Below are 24,728 nucleotides of genomic sequence, written 5' to 3' on the forward strand. Positions count from 1 at the left end.
CGAAATTCGGTTTCGGTTTCGGTTTCGGTCGTAAAAACCAGGTTCGGTCGGACACTAAATGTTAGTTGATAGGTTAGAAATATTAATTAGAAAGTTTATTAATAAAAAAAAGTCTAAGCGGAGTTAGGAGACATCGTTAATAATTTTTAGAATGATTATAAGTTATCATACTACTAACGAATACTAATTACTAAAACTACTAATTTTTATAATTTTATTAATAAGTAACTATTACATTAATATTTATAAGTAACTATTTTTTATAAAAATTCAGAACCTTCGCCTAATGTCAACGATGTCACCTTCGGTCAACCAACTTTTAATTGTCAAACGTCAATTTTAACATGAAAATATTTTGATCAGCATTCAGCTGATTTATTGAACAATTTGCGTTCTTCATTTAACACTCGAAACGGCAAAATTATTTATGCATCATACGCTTCGCTTAGGTGATATAGTGTTCTAAAAATTAATATCAGTAATCACAGAGCGTGTATCTTATTTTTATTATAACACTTTAGGTTATTCAAGATCAATGAGTACGACGGGGATAATTACGAATGCTATTAGAACTAAACTTCAATCAGCTTTACAAACGAAACACTTAGAAGTTATAAATGAATCCCATATGCACAATGTACCTAAAAACGCGGAGACGCACTTCAAAGTTGTTGTTGTGTCAGACAAATTCGACGGACTAGCTTTAATAAAGGTGAATAAATTATTACATTAAAATTCATTACATATTGAATAGTACTTAAAGAAGAATATAAATATATTAGTTGTCGCCAGCGGCTTCGCTTTCGATTTAAGGTTTGATCATCTGTTGTTAAGCATGAAATACTCTCGGTCCTTCCTTACCAGAATTCATCACATTCGATACAGTGATTTGGTTGTGAAAGAGTAGCAAACAGAATTTCCCATTTAAAATATTGTTATAGATTGTCAATATGATCCATACTTTGTACTCCATCTAATAAAAAGAAAATCTGTGAATGCAAACATACTCACAAGAATTGATGTGTAAATATGTCTTACACTGATGTCATCTGATGCTTGAAGTTTTACACATATTCGCCTAACACTCAAAATCTCAGTTATCATGTACAGAGCACTAATATGTTAATACATAAAAAATTATATTCATCTCATACTTTTTAATAGGTCATAGGAAGAATAGTATTTGTTTAAGTAATTTAATTCTATTTACCATTAATACATCTGTGTATAAAAAAGTTAAGAAAATAAAGCAATTTGTTAACATTCTTAAGGTGCAAAATGATAAGTATTAAAAAATGAGTTCATCTAAACATTGAAAACATATTTATTTCTGATTGTAATTCTTTTTTCTTCATTACAAAGAGTATTTTGGATAAATGTACACCAACATGATGGAACAAACATAACAATCAATTGACCTACACCTTCCTCATCACTACAATTACACCAGGTGACTCATTCTTCAAACCAAAACAGAGAAATATTTAGTATTAAGTATTATAGGCTTCCACAATGGCTTAAGTCCAGTTATTGAATAGTGAATGTAATATTATTCAAATCCCATTTCAGAGACATCGGCTAGTAAATGACATACTGAAAGATGAACTTCAAAATGGTGTACACGCTTTATCCATAGTAGCAAAAACACCAGAGCAATGGGATTCGAGTGACAAAGTGGTAGAAAGCAGCCCTAATTGTAGAGGTGGATTTGGTAAATAAAGTAAAATATAGAGTCAAATATCTAGTTACTCATACAAGCGCACCACAAATATTAAATTATTATCATCATGCATTCATATGAGTGATGCTCGTACTTACTAAGATATTATAGTAAGTGTGAGTCTAAGAGTAAAGACAGCAAAAAATATCTATATTTTTTATTATTAATAAATAATTATTTTAATGTCAATGGGCACGCCTTTGTGAGTGAATAGATCTTTACATTTAGTTAATTTTATAAATTAATTTTAGATGTTTAAATAAAGATGTTTAAGAAAAGAAGATTCATATTGTGTTTTAATTTTATCATAATGTGTATGGCTTTATACTATTAAAATGTTAATGCATAACTGTATATTAACAAAAAACTTTCTGTAGTATAATATTATACTATAACAAAAATTGAGAATTAGTAAATAGAATTGGATAATCTAGATCAGACTCATAATTTTATTTGATATAGCAGTAAATTAACAAAAGAAAGAATAATTTAGCACAGTATATCCTTACTAATATTATAAAGGTATAAGTTTTGTATGTTTAAAGGTTTGTTACTCTTTTTGTGAAAGCTACTGTATGGTTTTAATGAAACTACAATAATATAGCTTATACATTTGAATAACATTTAGGTAATAATTTGTAAGATATTGTATGGTTAATAACTGATAACAAATCCCTAAAACGCGAGTGAAGCCAAGTCAAATCATAAAATACTAGTTAGCCAAGTCAAGTCATAAAATACTAGTTATAGTATGAAAATAACCGTTTAGCTAAAGTTTAGTAGGACTAGTGTCTTATGTCTACCAAATGATCAACCTAATGACTACGCTCTAGAAAACGCACTATGAGAACGTGCGTTTTGATTTTGACACTTTCGGAAAACAAGACTAGTTGTCACCTGCAGGTTCGCTCGCATTTTAGGGGTTGGTCAATAGAAAATATAAATAAAAAGTAGCATGTATGACCTTGAATTCAAGCTTGCTTTTCACCAAATTTCATCGGTTCAGCTGCTTGGCCGTGAAAGTGCAACAGACAGATAGTTACTTTTTCATATATAATATTAGTAGGTTTTATTTCCATGTTTAAAGTGGTAGTACGAAAACTGCGATCCGCTTAGGTACCTACACAATTTATTTATATTATGTAGTTTCAATGCAGTCTTTATGCACTGACTTATTTTAATGATATAGGTTATATAACTGTAAATATTTAAATAAGTGGAAAAAAAACGGGACGAGGTGATTGCGGGTTCAAACCCAGACGAGCACCAATGAATTTTCATGTGCTTAATTTGTGTTTATAAGCCATCTCGTGCTCGGCGGTGAAGGAAAACATCGTGAGGAAACCTGCATGTGTGTAAGTAATTTCAACGAAATTCTGTCACATCCGCATTGGAGCAGCGAGGTGGAATAAGCTCCAAACCTTCTCATCAAAGTGGGAGGGGGCCTAAACCCAGCAGTGGGAAATTTACAAGCTCTTACTGCAATAAAAATCATGAACCATTTGTAAACATTTTATTACATTTAAAAAGATTCCAATATCTTACAATCAAAGAATACTTTTATTCATACAAACTGTACATCACTCATTGAAAAGTCCGTTTTTATTTATGATCAATACAATTTATTTTACAATTTAATGTATTATCTTTAAATTTAATCATATTATGAATAATTTATCTTGTTTCTATGACAAAAACACATTAAAATACATACTTTAAAATGATATTCAATTCAACGCATTGTTTAGCCAGCAAATCAATTATCAGGGAACATATCATGCCAGGTGGCTATTATGGAGGCAAAAGTCACACATTTACGTACATCATTTGAATAAATTTATATAAATATCTACTGAACAGCTGCCTGGTATGAGATATTCACCGAAAACTGTTAATAAATACAAAAATATGTTATTTTGACTCAGATATCTTCGTAATCACTTTATACATGGACTTAGGATTATTTTCTTATGCCTAAAATATCAGGTATAAATAATATTGCCAAATTGCAATGAAATCATTTTATTATCTGTATACCTTCCATAGACAAAGCAAGTATGAAGTATATACATATAATATTTTGCCATTTGTAAGAATTATCTACCATGATTTATATTTTTCTAGAACATTTCTTGTCCAGATATTTAATTATAATTTATTTATACGGCAGCGCTGATTGACTACTATGCCGTGCGCACTTTTTACAACCTTTAACAAGGACATATAGTTTAAACATATTTACCAAACTTTTATGTTAATTTTAAAACCCAGACCACCTCTGAAGGATGTATTAGCCTATACAGCAGATTAAGTCAGTATTAACTCTACTGACAAAATAATAAATAATAACAGTAGAGATTAATTTATTGCAACAATTAATGCATTGAATTATACCAACTGGTAGGTACATTTAATACGTTTTATTTACGTTCAGTTTTCAATAAAGAAATGATACTAAATCATCCTACAAAAACAACCATTCAATAATGATAATTATCCAACGATACATTTCGGTCATAGAGACTAAACACAGAGTCTATCTATTTAGGCAGGATATTACATTACACGTATACATCTGCAAACATATGTGCACTATCAATTCCCTTAGTTTTACACGCGACGGAGATAGACCAGGGGGCCAATTCTACTAACAAATTGTCAATTTATCGCATCGAATAGAATGTAATCATGGCAGTATAACCGTTTTCCTATTCTTTTAATTTTTTTTTATCCACTTTGGCATAAAAGTTACAATTCAGGCTAATTTTGATATTACAGCATATGATAACATCGTATCGTTTTGGTTCAAATTATATAGATAAAGAATCGATTTTGCTTTGGAACTGAATCGATAACATATCGTAACCCTTATAAATTAGTAGAATTGGCTCCGGGACTTAAAACTTAAGTTGAAGTTCTGAACTGTTATTCACAATTCATAACTGTACAATTCCAATAAAATTTCTTGACCCGAGCCAGGATTTCAACTGCAACTCCGCCTCAGCAGCCTTTTAAGCTTGCCACTTGACCACTGAGGCCACTTATGCCTCTGAGGATATTGGTAAGTTCGAGTCTTTATAAAAACTTATAACTTTTAGTGTGAGATTTTGTCACATGAATCACTCAATCAATAAGAAACAGTTGGACTTACATTTATAATAATGAAATATTTTCTTACTTGCTAGTAGTACACCGGGTATTTAAAATATGTGGATAGTTATTATAAAATAGAAACATTGATAATTTTATTTAATGTCACGATAGATGCTTTATTTTCTAACTACTGATAGGGTTTTTCACAAAACTACTGCCAAATAGTAATACTTAGTATTATTATGTTCCAGCTTGAAGGATGAGTGAGGCAATGTAACTACTGGCACAAGGGACTTAACATCTTAATTCCCAAGGTTGGTGTAGTGGTTAACATTGCTTACAGCGCCAATGTCTATGACCACTTACCATCAGGTGACCCATTTGCCTATCCTACCAATATCATAAAAAAAAAAAACTAACTGGTGTGCTGAAGACAGTCCCCCATTTTCTTCACAGTAAAAACTGACCATATAGCACAGAACGAGTACACTTTTTAGTAGTACGCAACGCACTCGATTCTTAATGTCTGACACGAACATCGTGACATAACGTATGACCGCGTCCACAAGCGCTCTATCGGGTCTGATTCCTTACATCAGGCTTGACACAACGACAGACGTAGTTAACGTTGCAGTGGTGACGTCACTAGTCACACACTTGCGTGCGTGCGGCTCGTGTAACCGGTACAAGTTAAATAGCACACATAATACACGTCACTTATGCTTGTTATCAGACCAATTTAAAATGTTACACATACGATTACGTCTTTCCAACCACATTAGTCTATATTGATAGAAACACCGTTAAACGGTGTTAGTTGTATCAGAGATTGAACGTGTCCAGACGTAATTTCCCCTCATTCTCTGTCAAGAACAACAGATCAGCCATCGTCTGCTCACATATTGCTTCTTCAGCTTTTTCTGACATCTGAAACGTAATTTATAACATGTTTTGTAATATATATATATACATGTTCTAATAAAACAAGAAAACTATTTTTATGTTGATAACTTTTTGATATATTATTAGGTGACGGACGGGTTAATGGATAAGTGGTCATCAACAGCCATAGACAATGCGCTTTCTGATCAATTCCATTAACTAAACGGACTTAATACTGAATCGATGCTTATTGGTCGCCTATTGCGTCACCAGCGGCCATCTACCAATCGCCATTCAGATTAGTTGACCACATGACCTTGATCAGCGTTTCAGAAACTGGACTACTATTTCGACTGTATTTTTTTTTCTTCAAAATAACTTATCACCATAAAAAGCATATTCTCAAAATAAAAAAAATATGCTTCCCTATACTGACACAAAGTTTTAATAACTAAACAAGTTTTTCAAACTTTTTAATTTCAATCTAAGTAATCTAAGCTTCGTTACATTTTGTGATAAAATAATTACTATTAATATATGTAAGCGATAGGAACGTATTTGCACATAAACACCCCCCCCCCCCTGTATTAAGATTGCTTTATGTTCGCTTTTAAATATAGCAAATTTATGAGGGCAAAAATTTAAGTCAAAGTTCTAATAACGATTGAAACATACCGGTCTATAATTGCAGTCGGTCGAAGGCGGGAATTTGAAGTTGGGTCCGAAGTTGACGCTGACCGTAACGTTCTTGTGCAGCGACACGGTGGGGTAGTAGCAGCCCTGGTAGATGTCCGCGAACGCCTCGCCCTGACACTCGCCGTTCTTGAAGTAAAATATCCGGCTGCCCGGGAGAGCCTTCAGGTTGTTCAGCGATTCCTGAATGTTGTCTTTATCTTCGTAGTAGAGGTGACTCTTGAATTTGACTAGAGGCTGCAACGGATAAGCGTTTTTATTGTACTTAAATAATGCAATGTAATTAAAACGATTTGATTAAAGAATTTCTTTATCATAAGGAAGAATAAAAATGAACGGGATGACTTGTGGGACTTCCTTCCAACCGGGTGGTTGGAAGTTGCCGTATACAATAAATCAACAACGGCTAATATAATTCAGTGACAGGGAAAAAAACAAAATTTGTATTAAAAATCCTGTGTGAATTAAAACAATACCAGAAAATGCTATATAAAAAAGCGCATACAATAGGAATAGACACTGAGAAAGAGAAAAAAGGAAGGTCGCCTTAAGGGCGCTTTTTCTTTACGTGAAGATTTCTGCTAGTTCAGTAAAAAGTAAAAGAAAAAATATAAAGTTCGTTCCAAAAATATATAAAGACCTATGCACAATTTCCACCCATCTGCGCTCATTCATATATTTAATCACTCACCCTGTCCTTGTAGGTGTTGGGCGTGTACTTGGTGGCGGTGCTGTCCGGCATCACGATGAGGAACCCCAGCGTGTCGCCCTCGCCGTACGCCGCGCTGTAGCGCTTCCCGCGGGACTCGTGGAACCTGCAGCGGCCGACATCACCACTTTACAGTCCGGAGGCGATCTTTTGCATTCGTGTACATTAACAAAACGTTACGATGGTCCCCCGATCTCGCTCAAGGCCCATCCTCTACTCTGATGGGTCGAGACGTGTGATTCAATATTATAATAGGAACTTTGAATGTATCAAGAAAGATTTTACACGATAATAAACGTAATAGACTGAGAGTGGAGTTGGCTATACTGTAAATCTGCGGAATGGCTCTTAGACTATAATACAGATACTATTTAAGAAACTGTTTAAAATTTAGTTTCTTCCGATGTATTTGGGAAAACAGACTATGTTATTACGTATTTGTGATACCGCAAACTTAGTAAAACATCTACTGAACTCAAAATTGGAAAAATAATGCTGTTTGTAAAATAATGGCACAATTCCAAAGGTTTTAATTAAGACATTTTTGAAATCAATAAACAAACTTTATTACATCTAAAAGGTTACATATTTAAGAAAATACGCTTGTTTTTAGATTTTGTCGGACGATTTTTAGTTTCAACTGTACAGCAACTTAAATAATATGTTTTTTACACTAAAAAACATATCGTCAGTCACCAAAGCGACTCGGCAACCTGGGTAGCGCCGCCGACCCACCTGGTGCCCTTGCGGCTGCGCCACGAGTAGCCGAACTTGTCGTAGCCGAGCGGCGCCTGCAGGTTGGCGTAGCGGCGGCCCCAGCCCAGCCGCGTGGCCGCGCCCTCCGGCATCTCCTCCACCGCCGCCTCCCAGTACCACGAGCCGCGCGACACGCCTGCAACGCCACGCCTTGGTAGGGGGTGAAACTTTCGGGACCATTTACCATCAGGAGTCCCGTTTGACATGTGTTCGTTTCGTTGACTGTCAGTCGACGATGTAAAACTAAAATGCATAGACCTGACCTTTTTGTATTTATTGTACAAGATTTTATTTAACTTGCAATATATATATATATTTCATAATCTATTTAGGTCAAATCTTGCGAGCTCGAGTTGAAATTTTGCATTAATACTTTAGATACGAAATATTTTTTTATTTATTACCCTTTTCCATGACTATACGTCCGCGCTTAGGCGCACGATGGTGTAACAGGAGCACACTATATTGTCCCGCTAGAAATCAACGACGTCCTAACGCAGGAGGTGCCCTTGGAACGATGGACTATGAGCCTTTAAGTGAGCACACAGTATCCGGCCGAGTATTGTACGACCTTGCGATGCTGACGAGGCTACACTAACCAAGAGCAAAAATCAATTCGAAAAATTATAACAACAATGACCGTATCATCATCAAAAAAATCTCACCATGTGTCGCTCTGACCATGCAGTAACCCTTCTCGCCAGTGACCGCAAGTCTGTCCTCGGCGATCTTCAGTTGCGGAGCGCGATCGTGCAAAGCCAATAGCACAATACCGGGACACAGCGACCGGTAGAGCCAGCCTGGGATTGGTTTACCACTCCACTCGTTGCTCTCATCGAACTCCTAGAATATATAAGCACGTAATAAGAATATCGTATACTACGTATCAGAGAAACTTAATCCTTATGTGGAATTGAATAAAACATACATTATTAAAAAACGGCTAGTTAGATATAAGCCACAAGGGATTAACATCTTAGGTTTTCAAGGCGGGCGACGCACGAGGAATGACCTATATTTCTTACAGCACCAATGTCTATAGACGATGGTGATCACTTACCTTAAGATGACCATTTGCTCACCTGCCTATACATTATAAATATAATTGATTAAAAAGGAAAAAAAGACAAAATACTCGCCCAAAAAAACTTAAGTTCTAATGAATACCTATAGAAGTTATCATTAGAACATATAATACAGCAGAGCAAGCTATTAGCAAGTTCCTCCTCCTGCCATCGGAATGGACTAAAGTTTAGCAGCTCACCTGTCTAAACGGCGCATGGGGGTCTGGCTCAGCAAGTATGTACCGATAGCCGTCCTTGTTGAAGGGATGCTCAGTGGGGTAGCCGTGCGAGGGTAGTTTCAACGCACTCAAGTCAGCTGACCGACCCTTCTTGCCAACCGGCGCGCTCGCTTCGAGTCCCACGGCCGGACGACGCTTTCCCTGACGCCCTTTTACATTGCCACCTAGAGGAACTGCAAAAAAATTAATCACGTAAATATTATTTTGAAATAAACAGACACGGTTCGGTTCTATTATGTATGAACTTATACTAGTACATTAGACCGTGATGGCCCGGTGGTTACAGCAGGTGAATCTTAACACTTAGCACCACTGAATTCGTATGCTTAAATTGTATTCATCTCGAGCTTGGCGGTGAAGGAAAACAACGTGAGAAAACCTGCACATCGCGCATGAGATTCTGCCACGAAACAGTGTGGAAGAGTAAGTTCCACACTCCTCATTCTGAGATTCGGGGTTCTGTTAAAGGTTTTTCTGTGAAAAAAATCTCAGTAACAGCCCGGAATCTGGGAGTTTGAACTTTATACACTACTGTGTCTCGGAAAGAAGATTAGAGAGCGCACCTGTGTTTGCACGAACACACTCGTGAACTGTAGGTGCGCTAGTTGGCTGATTGGGATTTGCCGCCGTGACCGAAATCGGTGATGACGTCATCATGAGTTGAACAATCACCAGAAATCAAGATTCAGTGTATTATCAACATCTGACCTTGAAAAGTGCATATATCGTACACGCATGTCGTAATGTAACATTACAACGTTTATTTCGGTGTTGTTTCGTGTAATGACTAAGACGGACGGACCGGTCAATGCCATTTAATATATACATTTTTTATAGTCTAGACAAACGAAGATTATTTTAAAGTACTCTGCCAAATTTCAAAACTCCGTAAGTGCCAATTTATTTTTAATAGCGCGTTATGTATTTACTGTCAATTCTCCAATAAATTAGTCATACCAATAATCACACCTATGTTGCCATTAAATCTAACCGAACTTACTAGATTATTATTTCCTTTTTTGTATAAAATATTATGTAGTACGATTTCCATAACTTTCTGTATATTTCATAATTCACTGCACCGTTTTTATATATAGAGTTAATAATTGGACAAATACTAAAAATGACATATACCAAGTACACATTTACAGCCTATATCCATTTTTAGATTAAAGATTTTTGAATAAAATCTAGGTGAATCGGAATTGAAGTGCATAAATCATTTCTTCCCATAATTGCAGTTGATGTTCACATCTGCAATTATGGGAATAATATCAAATTTGGCAGTTACCACTTTCTGTCAATGACGTATCGCAAAGTATGTACGCGAAACGAATAATATTATGCAATAAGTTTTTACTTCAAAGATAAAACAATTTGCCGTCAATTATAGTATGGAAATATAAAAACATGCTAATTACGTTAGGACAAAGCATCTACGAAGAAACAAGAAATTCAAGAAAAATAATTTAGAGTTTTATTTCACCTTTGCTAATATTATTTAAAATGTAACATAATATTATTAATAAAAATGTTAAAGCCACGTTAAGAATTGAATATTTATTCAAGCAAGATTTAACAAGAATTTATTTAATTATTATTTCAAACAATTTCTGGAGTTAGTATAAAAAACGTCCTCCATAAAAAACGAGAAGTATCTCGTGTTTCAGTTTTCAATAACGAAAGCAAATCTAATAAAAATATATTAAATATTATAATTAGTGTATAGATAATCTTTAATTACTCCCTTAATATAGGGGTTGTGGATATGAAATTAATTTTATGGCTTAGATTTTCAATAGTACTGAAAAATAAATGTTTTACGATAAGCATTTTCACCTGCAATATACCCTTGCTAGATGAAGATTAATCAAAACATGATATAAATCTATTTACACACGAAGAAGTGACGTATCACATCGTATCGTGCATTCGTACGAGTGACACTCATCGTAACAAGATGCCTTAGTGTGTGAGATGACTAATGAGCAAAAAAAAAAACAAATTAGATTATGTTTGTTAAAGCACGCCGATAATTAAGAATGGGAAATTAATTTTCATATCATAACCCGGTAGACCCTTTAAAGTTTCGGCAATTTCGGCATATAAAGTTCGGCAAGCAAGAAAATTAAATAAATTATTAAATCTATATGTTAATTAATATTATTACGCATTAGTCTATACTTATAAAATAACATATCCTGACTGATTGATTCATCGTCGCCGAGCTTAAACTATTAAAGTTAGAGCCATTAAATTTAATGAATAGGTTATTTTTATTGAGTAGGCACCCACTAAGGAAGGAATTTTGGAAATTCTACCCCTAAGGGAGTAAAATAGGTGTTAAAACTTTATATGGAAGTCTGTAATTTTTTAAGTTAGGAATAAGAACCTTCATTTTGGGCTACTGATTAAGAATGAGTAGATACATATTTAAGCGTTTCTCGATATTCTACCCTAAGGGATGAAATACACACATATGTGGTATACAAAGATGTCTTAAATTTACGTAATATTTTAAATTAATCTGTAAATATATTCAACTTCCACGCGAACAAAGCCGCGGGCAACAGTATCATGTACAAAAGAAATTATATCAAAATCAAAAATATTCTTTATTCAGGTAGACTTGAATTATGTGTTCGAAATCTTAAATTACTAATTCTGTGATGTACATTTGTATTCCAGTTTATTTTGAGTGCTATAAACGTTAATCAGAACGGTAATAAAACATATCGTATGAGATACAGATTAATTTACTAACAGACAACGAATTTATTAATAACGCAATATTGAGAAGTGTTTTGTTATTCAGATATGACTATTAATATCTCATTATACTATATTCCCGTGGTAGGAGGTTTAACAATAAACAAATCTTATTTATACCAAGCGATTTGCTAATAGCTCTACTATATTATGCATTAAAAATAGTTCTTGATGAACTTCTTTATTTATAAAACACTATTCCATGATTTCAACTATATACACTTTGATTAACACACTTTCAAATTTCCGATAACAACTTCGAGGATATTTAAAACGCTATTATTTCCGAACCAATAATTAATACCATATATTATTTTACAACTCGACTAATTATAAATTAAATGTCGAAATGTTTATTTATATAAAAATCAAAATATACTTTATTCAAGTAGGCTTTTACGAGCACTTTTGAATCGTCATTTAACAAACTATATTAAGTGAAGCTACCACCGGTTCGGAATGTAGATTCTACCGAGAAGAACTCAGTAGTTAGTCTTTTTCAACATCTAAAAATACAGTCATGTTAGTTAAATACAATTATATATGTATGTAATAAATCCTGCCTTTTTTTGTCATCTATATAATCTTGTATCGAATAATATGCCTTCTTTACCAATGTAATTTTTACAAAGATTTGAATTGATTGAAACGGCAAAGTTAAAAATGTCTTTGATTAATCTTCATTCCTGTGATTATAATAAGTCATAACGCCCACGTGTTCTTTTATATTTTATTAATAGTATATTGAACATGATAAAAACAATCGCTGATCTTATAACAATACCGTGACCTAAGGGATTAAGAGTGCTTAGAGCGAGCATTTAGTTATATATCATACAGAAACTATATATATATATATATATATATATATATATATATATTTACTTTGTGGTAGGGCTTTGTGCAAACCCATATGGGTAGGTCGACCCACTCATCATGAATTCTACCGCCAAACAGCAGTACTCGGTATTGTTGTGTTCCGACTTGAAGGTTGCTCACCCTTCAATCCAGAACTACCAGCCAATGTAACTACAGGCACAAGGGACATAACATTTAAGTTCCCAAGGTTGGTGGCGCATTGGCGATGTTCAAAATGGTTAATTTACAGCGCCATTGTCTATGAGCGGTGGTGAAATCTTACCATCAGGGGGCCCATTTGCTCGTTCACCTATGTATATGATAAATATATATATACTATTAATAGTAACTAAGCACTAAAACCACAAAAGTATATATTAAATATAAATATACCCAAAGGACACTTCAATCTCAAATTTGTATTTTGTTGGTTGAACATTTTCACACGATAGAACGTATTATATAATGTATTTTTTTTAAATGATACTTGTATCTTTGCTATATGCGTAATATTCTGCTAAAGACACGTCAAACAACTTTTTTTTTACACAAATTTGATAATTTATTACCAAAGAGTTTTTATGTGCCTATGAGTGCTATCAGAGGCTTTTTCTTTTCACGTTAATTGAAAAGAATATAAAAAATATTTTTTTTATTATAATAAGCGTTACTCGATTTGAAGTAATTTTTTCTTCTAATAATATTGGACAACATCACATACATTACTCTGATCCCAATGTAAGTAGCTAAAGCACTTGTGTTATGAAAAATCAGAAGTAACGACGGTACCACAAACACCGAGACCCAAGACAACATAGAAAACTAATGAACTTTTTCTACATCGACTCAGCCGGGAATCGAACCCGGGACCTCGGAGTGGCGTACCCATGAAAACCGGTGTACACACTACTCGACCACGGAGGTCGTCGTTGAATAATAAATTCTCATTACATAGGTTTATATCATCGACATAAAATTAAAAAAAAACGCAAGCCTGAAGCGGACATTAAAAATTCATTAAAATTAGTATCAGTATGTAATTATATTACACGTTGAGAGTAATTATTGTCGAATAATACACGGTTAGAACATCGAAACGAGTTTTATTCTAAACTTCGATTTTTTTATTATTAATATTATTTAACGAAAAATTAATAAATTTAGTAATTATTAAATTTGCAAATTAATACAGATTATATTCAATCTCAACAAACAAAAATCACAGCTTTATAATTTTCATTTTCTCTTACAAGTGTTAAGAATGAAGAAAGATGCTATGAATTTAATAGAAAAGGTTTATGCCTAGACAAGTTACACCTCGATTAACGAACTCGCATCAAAATATATAAAAATGACAAAACATGAAAGTTACGTGGATCAAAGATTGATGGAAGTGAGGCGATTAAGAATGCTTGGAATCGAATAGAAAGCATTTGTTGCCGTATAACACAGAATTGTATTATATTTCATTTATTAAATTGATGTAGTTTATTCAACGATCATTCTTTTTATGGGGCTTTGTGCAAGCCTGTATTTGTAGGTACTACTCATCATATGTTCTACCGCCAAATGTGATTACGTTGCATCGTGGTGTTTCGGTTTGAAGGATGAATGAGCCAGTGTAACTACAGGCCCAAGGAACGTCTCAACAATCGAGGTCGGTTTGAGTCAATTGCCATTCCGTCTACCTACTTTCAATAAAAAAGACTTCGTCGTACTATGTTAAGTAACGTCAATTCTTGTTTTATACTTTAAGTCACAAAATCAAATCAAACTTTATACCTAAATGTTTAACGTGTGAGCTGTTATAGTGAATAATATTTTTACTGAACTAACATCTATGTTAAATGAATGTTGAACCTAGAAGAAACGGTAACAAAAATAGTTTAATCTTATATTTAAGACAATACAATTTTATGATAATGACTATTTGCAGCTGTTGAAATAAACATCAGTCTACTACGTTTATTCTCTGTCATACGTGACGTTGGCTGAATATTATACGCTCAGTAGCTCACATACACGACGATAAATAAAAACAGTCAACTTAAAAAAAAAAAAAAAGTACGCTTCGTTACGGTTTTCAAATTTCTTTTATCCAATATCAAACAAATTACACAATATGGAAAACAATATGGAAATATAACTACGTATGAAATAATCGTAAAAGTAATGATCAAAATCGCTTCTTAAACCAAAATATGTCCGAACATAAAATACATAAACAGAGGAATTGAGAACCTCCTTTCATGATTTTCTTCATTTTCCAAACGAAGAGAACAAAGCCTCAGGCACCGACATAAGGATGTCGTATTGATAGTATTTATTAAATTATCTTTGTTGTTAAGGGCGATTTAAATTTTGTCTTGTGAAAATTTCAATCGATCAATATCAATCTATCTGTATACAGCGCCACCATACCGCTGACAAACGTATTTCTTTTGTTCTTCTGGTATAACTATAGCTAAGTACATTGATTAGGATAAGCTTTTGAATACACTTGTAAAATCATAATCGGATTATAACATCTACTAATCTACGGTACTGAAATAATTGTAAATTTTTACGACCACAATTGTTAACTCTACACGCTGTTAAAGTGAGATATAATATGTTAGACTAAGCTTTTAAATTAAAACGATTGTATAGAGTGACTATAAATTTTCTTGTCGATTCTTCTTGGCAGAATCAACTTTCCGAATCGGTGATAGTTTTAAAATTCATTCAACACAGGAACATGACGATTCCAATGTACTTTAATGAGCCTTGAATAAATAATATTTTGATATTATTTTAATTTCAATGTCACACAGGTGGACAAAGGCTTCTCACACCTCTTGAGAAGGTTTAGAGCTTATCCACGCTGCTCCAATACTGAATACAATGTGAATTTCTCCGAAATTTTCATAACAAGAGGAATCATAAAATAAACATGGATTAATTAACTATTTCAGCACTATAAAACTCAGCGGTACTTGTCCGGTCTTGACCCGTAATCTTCGGTTAATATTGATGCGAAACTACATGGTACATTACCATTACTATTAACTAAATGTCTCACTGGAGGAATAGTTAGCAAATAAGTAATAAACTCTTTACTACCTATTTGCAAATCAATTCAAGGATTTCCATCCTTTCATTCAAAGTCTCACTTGGTATATTCGTTTTTTTTAATCATCTTTTTTATTATACTTAACCACTGGAAAGGTACCAATAATAAGTTCTTGCTGGTGTTGCTATAAGTACTTAAATTAAAATTTCTTTTTTAATCTTTGTAATGTTATTTATTAGCGTTTATTTACCCCTCAAATGTAAATAATATATTTTACTAAAGTCTATTGTTTAGTGTTTTGAAGGGCGAATATGAAGGTACATGACCAAATGCCAGTTAATGGTACACTGTCAATACAGGGCCACCCTTGACAACTAATATGTTATGCCCTTGTACCTGTAATTATACTGGCTCAAGGTTGGATTAAAATTACTGGAGTAGGCGGTATTCAGTCTAGCCAACCATGCCTGCCTCAGGTAAATAGTGTCAAAAACAAATAACGTACTTTATTCTCAATTCATTAATATATAATTAAGGAAATAAAGAAAGTTTTGTCTCCAGCTCATTTATAAGATGAATATTTTTTTAATCTTGTGTCATTGGAAAGGTCTTCGCTTGAATTTGTACCTTTTCGATCTTAATAAATAAATGCCAAAGTTTGGATGGATGAATTTGTGACGCAAACAACACCTGAAGGGCTGCATAGATCTGAATTAAATTTGGCAAATAAAAGATAGCACATAAGTTTGTATCCTAGGAAAACCTACATAGCACCTTACCACCATGACCTTTCTCAAATCGTACCTACTTTTGTTGTTGGTTGTTATTAGTTAATGTTACAAGATTATCATTTATTTAATTTACTTGATTAATAAATCGTATGTTCTTTAACAGAACAATATTGAATATGAATACTGTGGCAAACTCAAAAAGTAACATAATCTTTATTTATAAATAAAACTCAATGTTTGTACTAATCCGGTTGATGAATATTTTAATAGATGTTTTGAATAACCAGCAAAGACCATGACCCCAAAAAACAAGAATATATCTTTGTCCTTCGAAATAAACGTTTGATGTACACCCTTGTTCTAACCCATACGAAGCCGAGACGAGTAACTATAAGATATAAACGATTATGAATTTAATTTTAACCGCGCAATACGCGTTTCAAACTTGTCTAAGCCGGTCCGTAACCCACGAATATCTTCCAAAAAGCTTTAATCCCTATCTACACAGCCACTGTGATTAATATCTTAACGGCCAACTTAGAACGCGCGTACTGAAGACTCGACGGCTATAAATAAAGACGGATCAATATCACAGCATTGAAGTTGCAGGTTTAAAGCAAGATTAAAAACAAATATTAATTTATTCGAATTACGTTAGTATAATTTGTTACGTAATATATCAGATGGGCAAAGCTGTTTTCGCAATTCATACTACAATTTGGCACACAAAGACAGTTAGAGATAGAGGTCGTGAACTCAATATGAAAATGGTTATTATTATTTTTTTGCTGGAGATCGTATCTGCGCAGATATGGTGCCCGTGCCTAGTATATCTTTTATATGTTCTTATTACCAAGTAACATCATCTAGCAGGATTTGTAGGTTTTATATTAAAAAAATGATTTATTTATGTTAGCTAACTAATTGCGTCATATTATTTTAGCATCTTTTTAATACATATATATTTTGAATTATGTGTATTTGTAGCATAAGGGATGCGTTTAACAAACAAATTTATTTACTAAGGGATCTAATAACACAAGATCGCTGACAATCCGCTTGAAGCACGATCTTCCCTCTTAACTAGAACATTCTAAAGGATTGGACGCAAAATGACTGACTTGTGCAGCGGGTGCATCAATCAATATCTTAAATACATCGCAATATTCGCTTGACTATGGGTTTATTGTTTCGATATTATTCAATATTTTTTTTATTTATTGTATGTATTGCTTAAAAATATAATTTAAAATTACACAAGACTTTGTAAACAATTAATAAAAGAAAGAAAATTATCTAAAATGTAGAGTGTAATATTTTTACATCGTTTTAATAATATCCTAATATCGTATGACGTATGAGATGTCTTAAGAATGAATGAAAGACCAATTCCAGTGATAAGTAACAAAATAGACAAGATTGTATATTTCCAAGGGGTTTCCTACGATATGTGACGTCATCACTACGAACTTAATTTGCACTCGTAACGTTATATTATCAATTGTACGACGATTGTATGTAAAAAAAAAAGTCACGTATAACTCACAAAAGCAACTTGCAGCCTGAAAATTTTAAGATCCACTTTTTTTCTTTGACCAAAAATTTTGGATAGTTTGTTAAAACAGATGATTATAAATATATAACACTACAGCCGAGAGCGAAGTTATTGTTTACATAATCATCCTTAACTAAATACATATGCAAAATAACTACACTACGAAATCGACGTGACATTCCAAGCCACTTAATATTTAATTGATGTAAATTAATCATAACAAACATTCGTATTTCGTTAACTCGAAGCTCGTTTCGTTCGTTCCTAAATCGAATTAAAATTTAATAATATATTCACATTAACATAATATTAACAACATACTATCTACGATGAATTCTAGTTGAAATCACCTCTGTTTAAAATTCTTACGAACCATTGATAAGATAAGTTATTGGCTCGTTCGCGTCCCAAATACGACTCACACCAAATACCTATCGAAACCGTATAGTTTTCCGGCCACTGCTTCATAACAAACATCAATATACTATTTACAATACATACAAATCATAACTATGAAACATGCGTTAACGAATTAATTATATAGTTAAATAAAAATTATCTAAAACTTACCAGCCATGAAGTTCAAGGTGAATTAAAATAATATGGAATCGATATAGAAATCGCGGAGCGAACGCGATGCTGCCTATGTGAGAGTTAAAGTCGAAGTAATGTTACACACAAGCGTCGGCCGTGCGTGTGTGAGTGACGTCCGTCGTCCGTGTAACCGTGTTCGATGTTTACAAACACAGTCGCATACAGAACAATGTCATTATTCAATACTTGAGCGGTCTAGAGTTTTATGTCGCAGTACGCTGGTCCGGTGTTACGGTATTTGTAATTGTGACGTTTCGTCGAAATTGTTGTCAATTTGTGTTCGAAACCGTCAGCGAATCTTCCGAACATTATCAATATTTTTTATGAATGTTTTTCGTTGGTTAAACTTTGACAACAGCACAAGTTGACTGACGATGGCCGCCCTCATTTGGTAAAGACGCTTTGAACACAATGTTATCAATTGAAATCCTTATCGTTATGTTCATATTTTGTATACGTGAATATTTATCAAATATAAGAATAATAAAATAACAGATCGTGTATATGTTTGATAAATGCTGTTATAGTAACGGTACGAAATTAAAAAATCATATTCTATAAATAGCAATACTTAGTATTTTTGTATTCCGATTTGGAGGGTGAGCGATTGTAACAGGCTCAATGATCATAACATCATAGTGATCAAAGCTGGTAAAGCAATTGCCAAACTGCCTAGCCACTTCTTCCTACTTCTTCTTCTAAGTTTTGTATAAATTATACCTACATTTGAATCTTTAAGCCGTGGTCAAGTTTTGATCTATGTAGCACCATAAAAAGAAATAAAATAAATATAACTACTTATTATTTTCTTTAAAGCATCTCGTGTTAGGCGGTGAAGGGAAACATCGTGAGGAAGCCTGCATGTGTATAATTTCAATGAAATTCTGCCACATGTGTATCTTCCAAACTCAAACGAGAATTGGCTTCAAACCTACTCCTTATATTGAGATGACTTAGCTTAGCAATGGAAAAAAAATAATAAACACTATTTATCATTTTTTTATTAATCCATTACACCCACACAGAGCCGGGTTTGTTATTTAAAAAAAATAAATAAAAAAAAGCTTATTTCCTTGTTGAGTCGAAGTAAGCCGTCGTATTTCATGCAACACTGACGAATTACAAAATCGTTATGAGAACCTCAATTTCGATTCAAGTTATGTAATTTTTAAACAATAGACATACAGTCTATTATGAATATCCGAGAATAATACTCATAAGTCAAACATTTATTATGTAATTAGTATATACACATATATACATGTATATATCTAACTGTCCGTCCCAAGATCATCCGGGTGAAATAAGATTTTTTTTATTTATATCTAGAACTCAGCGCCACCTACCGTCCCATCTAAACAAATTCAACCATACAAACTCATACAAAATCGAAATCAGTCCAAGCATTTACAATTAGTTCAGTTCCATACAAGTATAGAAGATTTTTATGTACAGAGATGTTATTCTAAAAAAAAAAGATCAAGTTTGGCCTTGTGGTTAGAATATGTAAGTATTGACTAAAGATTTTGGATAACTTAACATTGAGATTTTGTTTCTCGGCAGCGAAGGAAAACATCGTGAGGGAAGCTACATATTGTATCGGATAAATTGCCACTTACCCACATCGGAGTAACGTGATGGTATTAACTCTAAGCTTTCTCCTCAAGAGGAAAGGTGGTCGTGACCTATCAGCGTTATATTCACATAAATTCATTATTTCCATACTCATTTTTTTTTAATTGTTAATGAACCCTCCTTTGAACACCGTGTCTGTATTAGGAGACTTCGCTATGCATACATACATACATGTTAAAGTACATTTGAAAAACAATAAATAATTGTATAAACAATAAATAGAAAAAATAGAATTTCATATTTCATTGACTTAATTAAGGCAAAAATATTATAGACTAGCTACCAATGCCGGCTACGCACGGGTAGAAAATGGATCTGTATAAAATGTTCATATTGTAGGAACAACGCACGTGGAAGCTCTACACGTATTTCCAAATAAATCAAAATTGACTTAACACACTACGGATAGCTCGTAATGCGCGACTTAAATTAATGAAATACCTTTTTATATAACACACACACAATATCCATATTAAAACAACTAATCTAAGCAATCTCTCATTGTACGTCAATCTTAACGCTCATTCAATAATAACAATATTGTAAAATTTGTGTACTCTTTTCTCAGATACCGAAAAAAAATTGTTTCCAATACATGCACAAGGTCTTCATTAATGCGAAAAATTGTTTGTTTATTTGTTTTTTAAGTCTCCACGCTTTAAGGCTTCAGAAAAGGACAAAGGATACTAAACATCCATCCATTGGTATCCAGACATGTCACCTGTTAATTATCTTTATGAATACAAAGTGTCCCACAAGTTATTGGTCGTCACGTCCCAGAGACATTGGAGCGTCATCAGTTTTAACCATATTTATATAACCAATGCGCCATCAATCTTGGGAACTGAGATATTATGTCCCTTGTGCCTATTAGGAAATTTAATCTTTAAGGGGAGAAATTAAAAAAAAGAAAAAAGATTACATCACAACGCTGCGAGTGGTGATTAGCAGATTACCCTTCACCACGTGCAGGCTTCGATAGGATATAATCATTCGCTCAGTACGAGATGAATTTTAGAAACAAATTAAGCTCATGAAACTTCAGTGGCGCCTGGGTTTAAACTCAGAATCATCAGTGAATCTTATACCTTCCTAACACATTATTATCATTAATTGGTAAGCAGAATTATACATTGGTTGGCATTAAAATAAATATTTACAAGGTATCAATCTCTAAGCTTGTTAGGTTAGGTTAGATGTTTAAATGATAAAAAAAAAAAAAATCGTACACCCTGATTGCGTACAAAAATTTAATTATCTATAAAAATCAATAAATCTATTTTAAGGCTGCCCAATATTATGTAACTTGCTGATTAATTAAGTTATTTTTGACGCTCAATTTACATTGCTTACAAAATAAATAAAGTAGCTAACCAAAACCGATTAAATTAGGTGACTGTTTAAATCACATCCTTTAATTATGGTCACTGAAAAATATTTCAGGATCTTCCAAAATACCGCAGGTATAGGAAAGAAAATGTTGTTTTGCTTCTATTAATATGGTCACATTTTAGATTACTTTATAAAAGTATAACCAAAGTATAAACTACGGCCTCTATACTTAATTACCGGTGATGAAACACAAATGCCACCAGGTGGCGCTATACGGTCTAGGTGGTGAGTGAATATTGGCAGATGTACTACCTGCCTAGGAACTACTATGTTACAACACTTAGTAACTTCTTGGGAATTGTGATTATTTGTAACAATTTCAAAATTGACTGATTTGGTCGAAGCTTTGTCTCATTTTGTACCATACCTACATATGTTAGCCCACAGCCCACATTATTTCATCCGAAGTAAACTTTAAATCCATATTAACCAAATATTCTACATTTGATAAGTAATACACACATTGACTTTATAAACATAAGACTTACCAGTTGCGACACCCATGTCAGTGACCTTCAGCTGCCCTTGCTTGATCATAGCTTCGTAGTTAGGCTTTATGCTTGTCAATTCTATATTGAACAGACCAAACATTGGCCCAAGGTTTGGGTCTTCCTCATAAGTGAATAGAACTTGTATGTCTTTGACGAGAGCTCGTTGTACTGTGGCATACCAGGACTGAGTTACCCTGCACATTATAAAGATTGTTTGACTTCAGTTTAATAATCACATTTTATAACTCTTACAAGGAGGTTTATAACAAGAGTTTTTGTAATAAACTGATGTTGAATAATTATTTGAGATTAAAACATTAGTTCACTTTGATATAAAACAACAGTTTCAATGATTCAAAGAGATATTATTATTTGCAGGCAACACCTTATTAAATTAATTACTTAGTTATATGAACAACATATACTACATTATTGCCAAATACATTAAATAGATACTTTGATTACAAAGTGTATTGATACTATTCTGAAAGTCACAAACAGACAGTTTAACAGTTAGAATAATACAAAATTTAGTAAAAAGTTTTTAATGTCTATAGATTGTTATAATTGTTACTATCATTATAGGTTTTTTGTTGTCTTTCCTGCAATGCTGACAAGAAGGTCAATCTAAGGTTTTATAAAAAGATATATCCATAAGCAGACAACACCTTTCTTCTAAATATTATGTATTATGTAAGTTGTATAAAAAAAAATCTCTAGATGACTTAAAGGTTAAAACAAACAGATCATTGAATTAATAATACCTAGAACACATGTTGTTGTATGAAACATTCTTATACATTCTCTATTTCAATATGTTTTTTTTTTAAATAATTAATTTTGTACTTATATTGTAAATGAAATTTTGTACGAAACATACTTGGACTCAAGGACAGACATAGGCTACTTTTTTCAAACTTTGAGGGTGTCATTTTGGGGATAAGGAGTAATATACAAGTTCTTGAAGCATTCTCTAGTATTATTTTATACCTGTGACTGTTCTAGACAATATTTGGACATTGCAGCATGACTTTATTATTATTTTATACATAATTCTGAAATAAAAGTACCCTAAGTTACTTCTTATTCCAGTCCTCTCAAAATCAGTTCAGCCTTTCCAGAGATTAGCCGGAACAAACAAAACAGACAGACTAAAAATGTTGTTTTGGTATATGTGTTGTGTATATACATATGCATTTAGTAAAAAGCAGTTATTTTAATATTACAAACAAACACTCCAATATTCTATTATATGTGTATATACATTTGCTAAGGGTGTGTTTTAAGAAAGTATTGAATATGTGAGTATGAATGAATGGTTCACTTTTATTATAAAATATATTTTACCTTCTTGGCATTGTAGTCATAGCTTCCCAGTACTGGTCAATATAAGGAATGATCTCCCTATCTTTACTGAACATATTTTTGTTACTGCCTTCTTTACAGCTCTCCTGTTTAAGGTTTGCTATCGCTGTGAGGCACATTTGCGGAAAGGCTATAAAAAAAACACTGATATAATATATAAAATAAATTAAATGCAATTAAGCTAATATGATTTATGTCATAATACACTTAAAAACAAGTTATAAGCTACAGCCAATAATGAGTTTATTTAAATACAAAAAAAAACTTTAAATAATAATCAAATATTTTTCATCATGTCACACAAGTTTATTTTAATTTTTTTAAGTTCAACTATAATGTAGTGATTACTTAAAATATATTGTAATGCTTTTTAAATGTTAGTGTTTTCAACAGAGAATACATTTAGCATTTTATATATTTTAATACTTACGAGCTTGATTTTTCTTAAAAGTTTCTAATCCGGTTGGTGAACAATTTTTGCAAATGAAGAGATAATTCGTCATAAAAGGCACTAATTTGCCTAACTGATATCCAATACAGGACTCATGATACCATCTGTTGCACGACGCACATAAGAGCTCAACTATATTAAGGTTGCGATCTTTACCACTAAGGACAAAAATAACATATTAATTATTACAACATCTATTAACACGTATTTTTTATTGTTTTAACAAATTTCGGTATGTTTTTACCAGTAACAGTTTCCCTGAGATTCCGATGAAAGTTTGTTTTTACTCTTATCGCTATTTTCCCCCGCTTTTTGAGATTCTGAATGCATGTTTTGACTATTGGACGCAATATCCATTTCAATAGATTTCTTTGTTGATTCCATCGATTGAGCAAATATTTTGCATTATATGACACTTTTATAATAAAAAACCCTTAGATTCACACATAATACTCATGACTTTTAACGTAATTTATTAAATAATTTCAAGTTTAATTACGATTTACGACATTAGTAGTTAGTACAAAGACAACGAATTTGACACTTGGACTTGATCTGACGTAAACTTTATAGTCGCAATTACAAACGCAAAGTAGGTTACTTTTTTAATTAGTTCAAAAATACAAGAAATGTTTTTTTAGAAACTATTATAATAATTTTATATTATAGATTTGATAAT

At 32.8% G+C, this 24,728-nt stretch overlaps 2 protein-coding genes across 4 annotated transcripts; one reads left to right on the forward strand and one right to left on the reverse strand.

The window, feature by feature from the left end:
- The first annotated feature begins 331 nt into the window (after nucleotides 1-331).
- Nucleotides 332-1,918, forward strand: LOC113392209 (bolA-like protein DDB_G0274169). Of its 2 annotated transcripts, none has more exons than XM_026628504.2 (3): nucleotides 332-449; nucleotides 532-712; nucleotides 1,570-1,918. In XM_026628504.2, exons 2-3 carry the CDS (start codon nucleotides 536-538, stop codon nucleotides 1,717-1,719), a joined length of 327 nt encoding a protein of 108 aa, XP_026484289.1. In that variant the 5' UTR covers nucleotides 332-449; nucleotides 532-535; the 3' UTR covers nucleotides 1,720-1,918. The 2 variants fall into 2 exon arrangements, with proteins under 2 accessions (XP_026484289.1, XP_026484288.1); XM_026628503.2 differs by having other exon boundaries at nucleotides 522-712; nucleotides 1,570-1,913.
- A 1,301-nt stretch (nucleotides 1,919-3,219) lies between these two features.
- Nucleotides 3,220-24,605, reverse strand: LOC113392215 (set1/Ash2 histone methyltransferase complex subunit ASH2). 2 transcript variants are annotated; one of them, XM_026628515.2, is made up of 10 exons: nucleotides 24,294-24,605; nucleotides 24,029-24,207; nucleotides 23,581-23,728; nucleotides 22,231-22,427; nucleotides 9,118-9,329; nucleotides 8,519-8,696; nucleotides 7,833-7,989; nucleotides 7,080-7,203; nucleotides 6,371-6,625; nucleotides 3,220-5,740 (listed from the first exon to the last, which is right to left on the reverse strand). In XM_026628515.2, the coding sequence occupies exons 1-10, from the start codon at nucleotides 24,431-24,433 to the stop codon at nucleotides 5,636-5,638; spliced, it is 1,695 nt and encodes a 564-aa protein (XP_026484300.1). In that variant the 5' UTR covers nucleotides 24,434-24,605; the 3' UTR covers nucleotides 3,220-5,635. The 2 variants fall into 2 exon arrangements, with proteins under 2 accessions (XP_026484300.1, XP_026484301.1); XM_026628516.2 differs by lacking the exons at nucleotides 22,231-22,427; nucleotides 23,581-23,728; nucleotides 24,029-24,207; nucleotides 24,294-24,605 and adding an exon at nucleotides 18,692-18,794.
- Nucleotides 24,606-24,728: the final 123 nt, after the last annotated feature.

This window comes from Vanessa tameamea, chromosome 7, assembly GCF_037043105.1.
Source record: "Vanessa tameamea isolate UH-Manoa-2023 chromosome 7, ilVanTame1 primary haplotype, whole genome shotgun sequence".
NCBI classification, from domain to species: domain Eukaryota; kingdom Metazoa; phylum Arthropoda; class Insecta; order Lepidoptera; family Nymphalidae; genus Vanessa; species Vanessa tameamea.

Excerpts from the sequence above, each read along its gene's own strand:
- LOC113392209 (XM_026628503.2), top strand. The coding sequence starts at position 428 with ATGCATCATACGCTTCGCTTAG. Across the intron at positions 450-521 it reads GCATCATACGCTTCGCTTAG|GTTATTCAAGATCAATGAGT; the intron begins GTGATATAGTGT and ends ATAACACTTTAG. Across the intron at positions 713-1,569 it reads ACGGACTAGCTTTAATAAAG|AGACATCGGCTAGTAAATGA; the intron begins GTGAATAAATTA and ends ATCCCATTTCAG.
- LOC113392215 (XM_026628515.2), bottom strand. The coding sequence starts at position 24,433 with ATGGAATCAACAAAGAAATCTATTGAAATGGATATTGCGTCCAATAGT. Across the intron at positions 24,208-24,293 it reads TCTCAGGGAAACTGTTACTG|TGGTAAAGATCGCAACCTTA; the intron begins GTAAAAACATAC and ends TTTTGTCCTTAG. Across the intron at positions 5,741-6,370 it reads CCGACTGCAATTATAGACCG|ATGTCAGAAAAAGCTGAAGA; the intron begins GTATGTTTCAAT and ends ATTACGTTTCAG.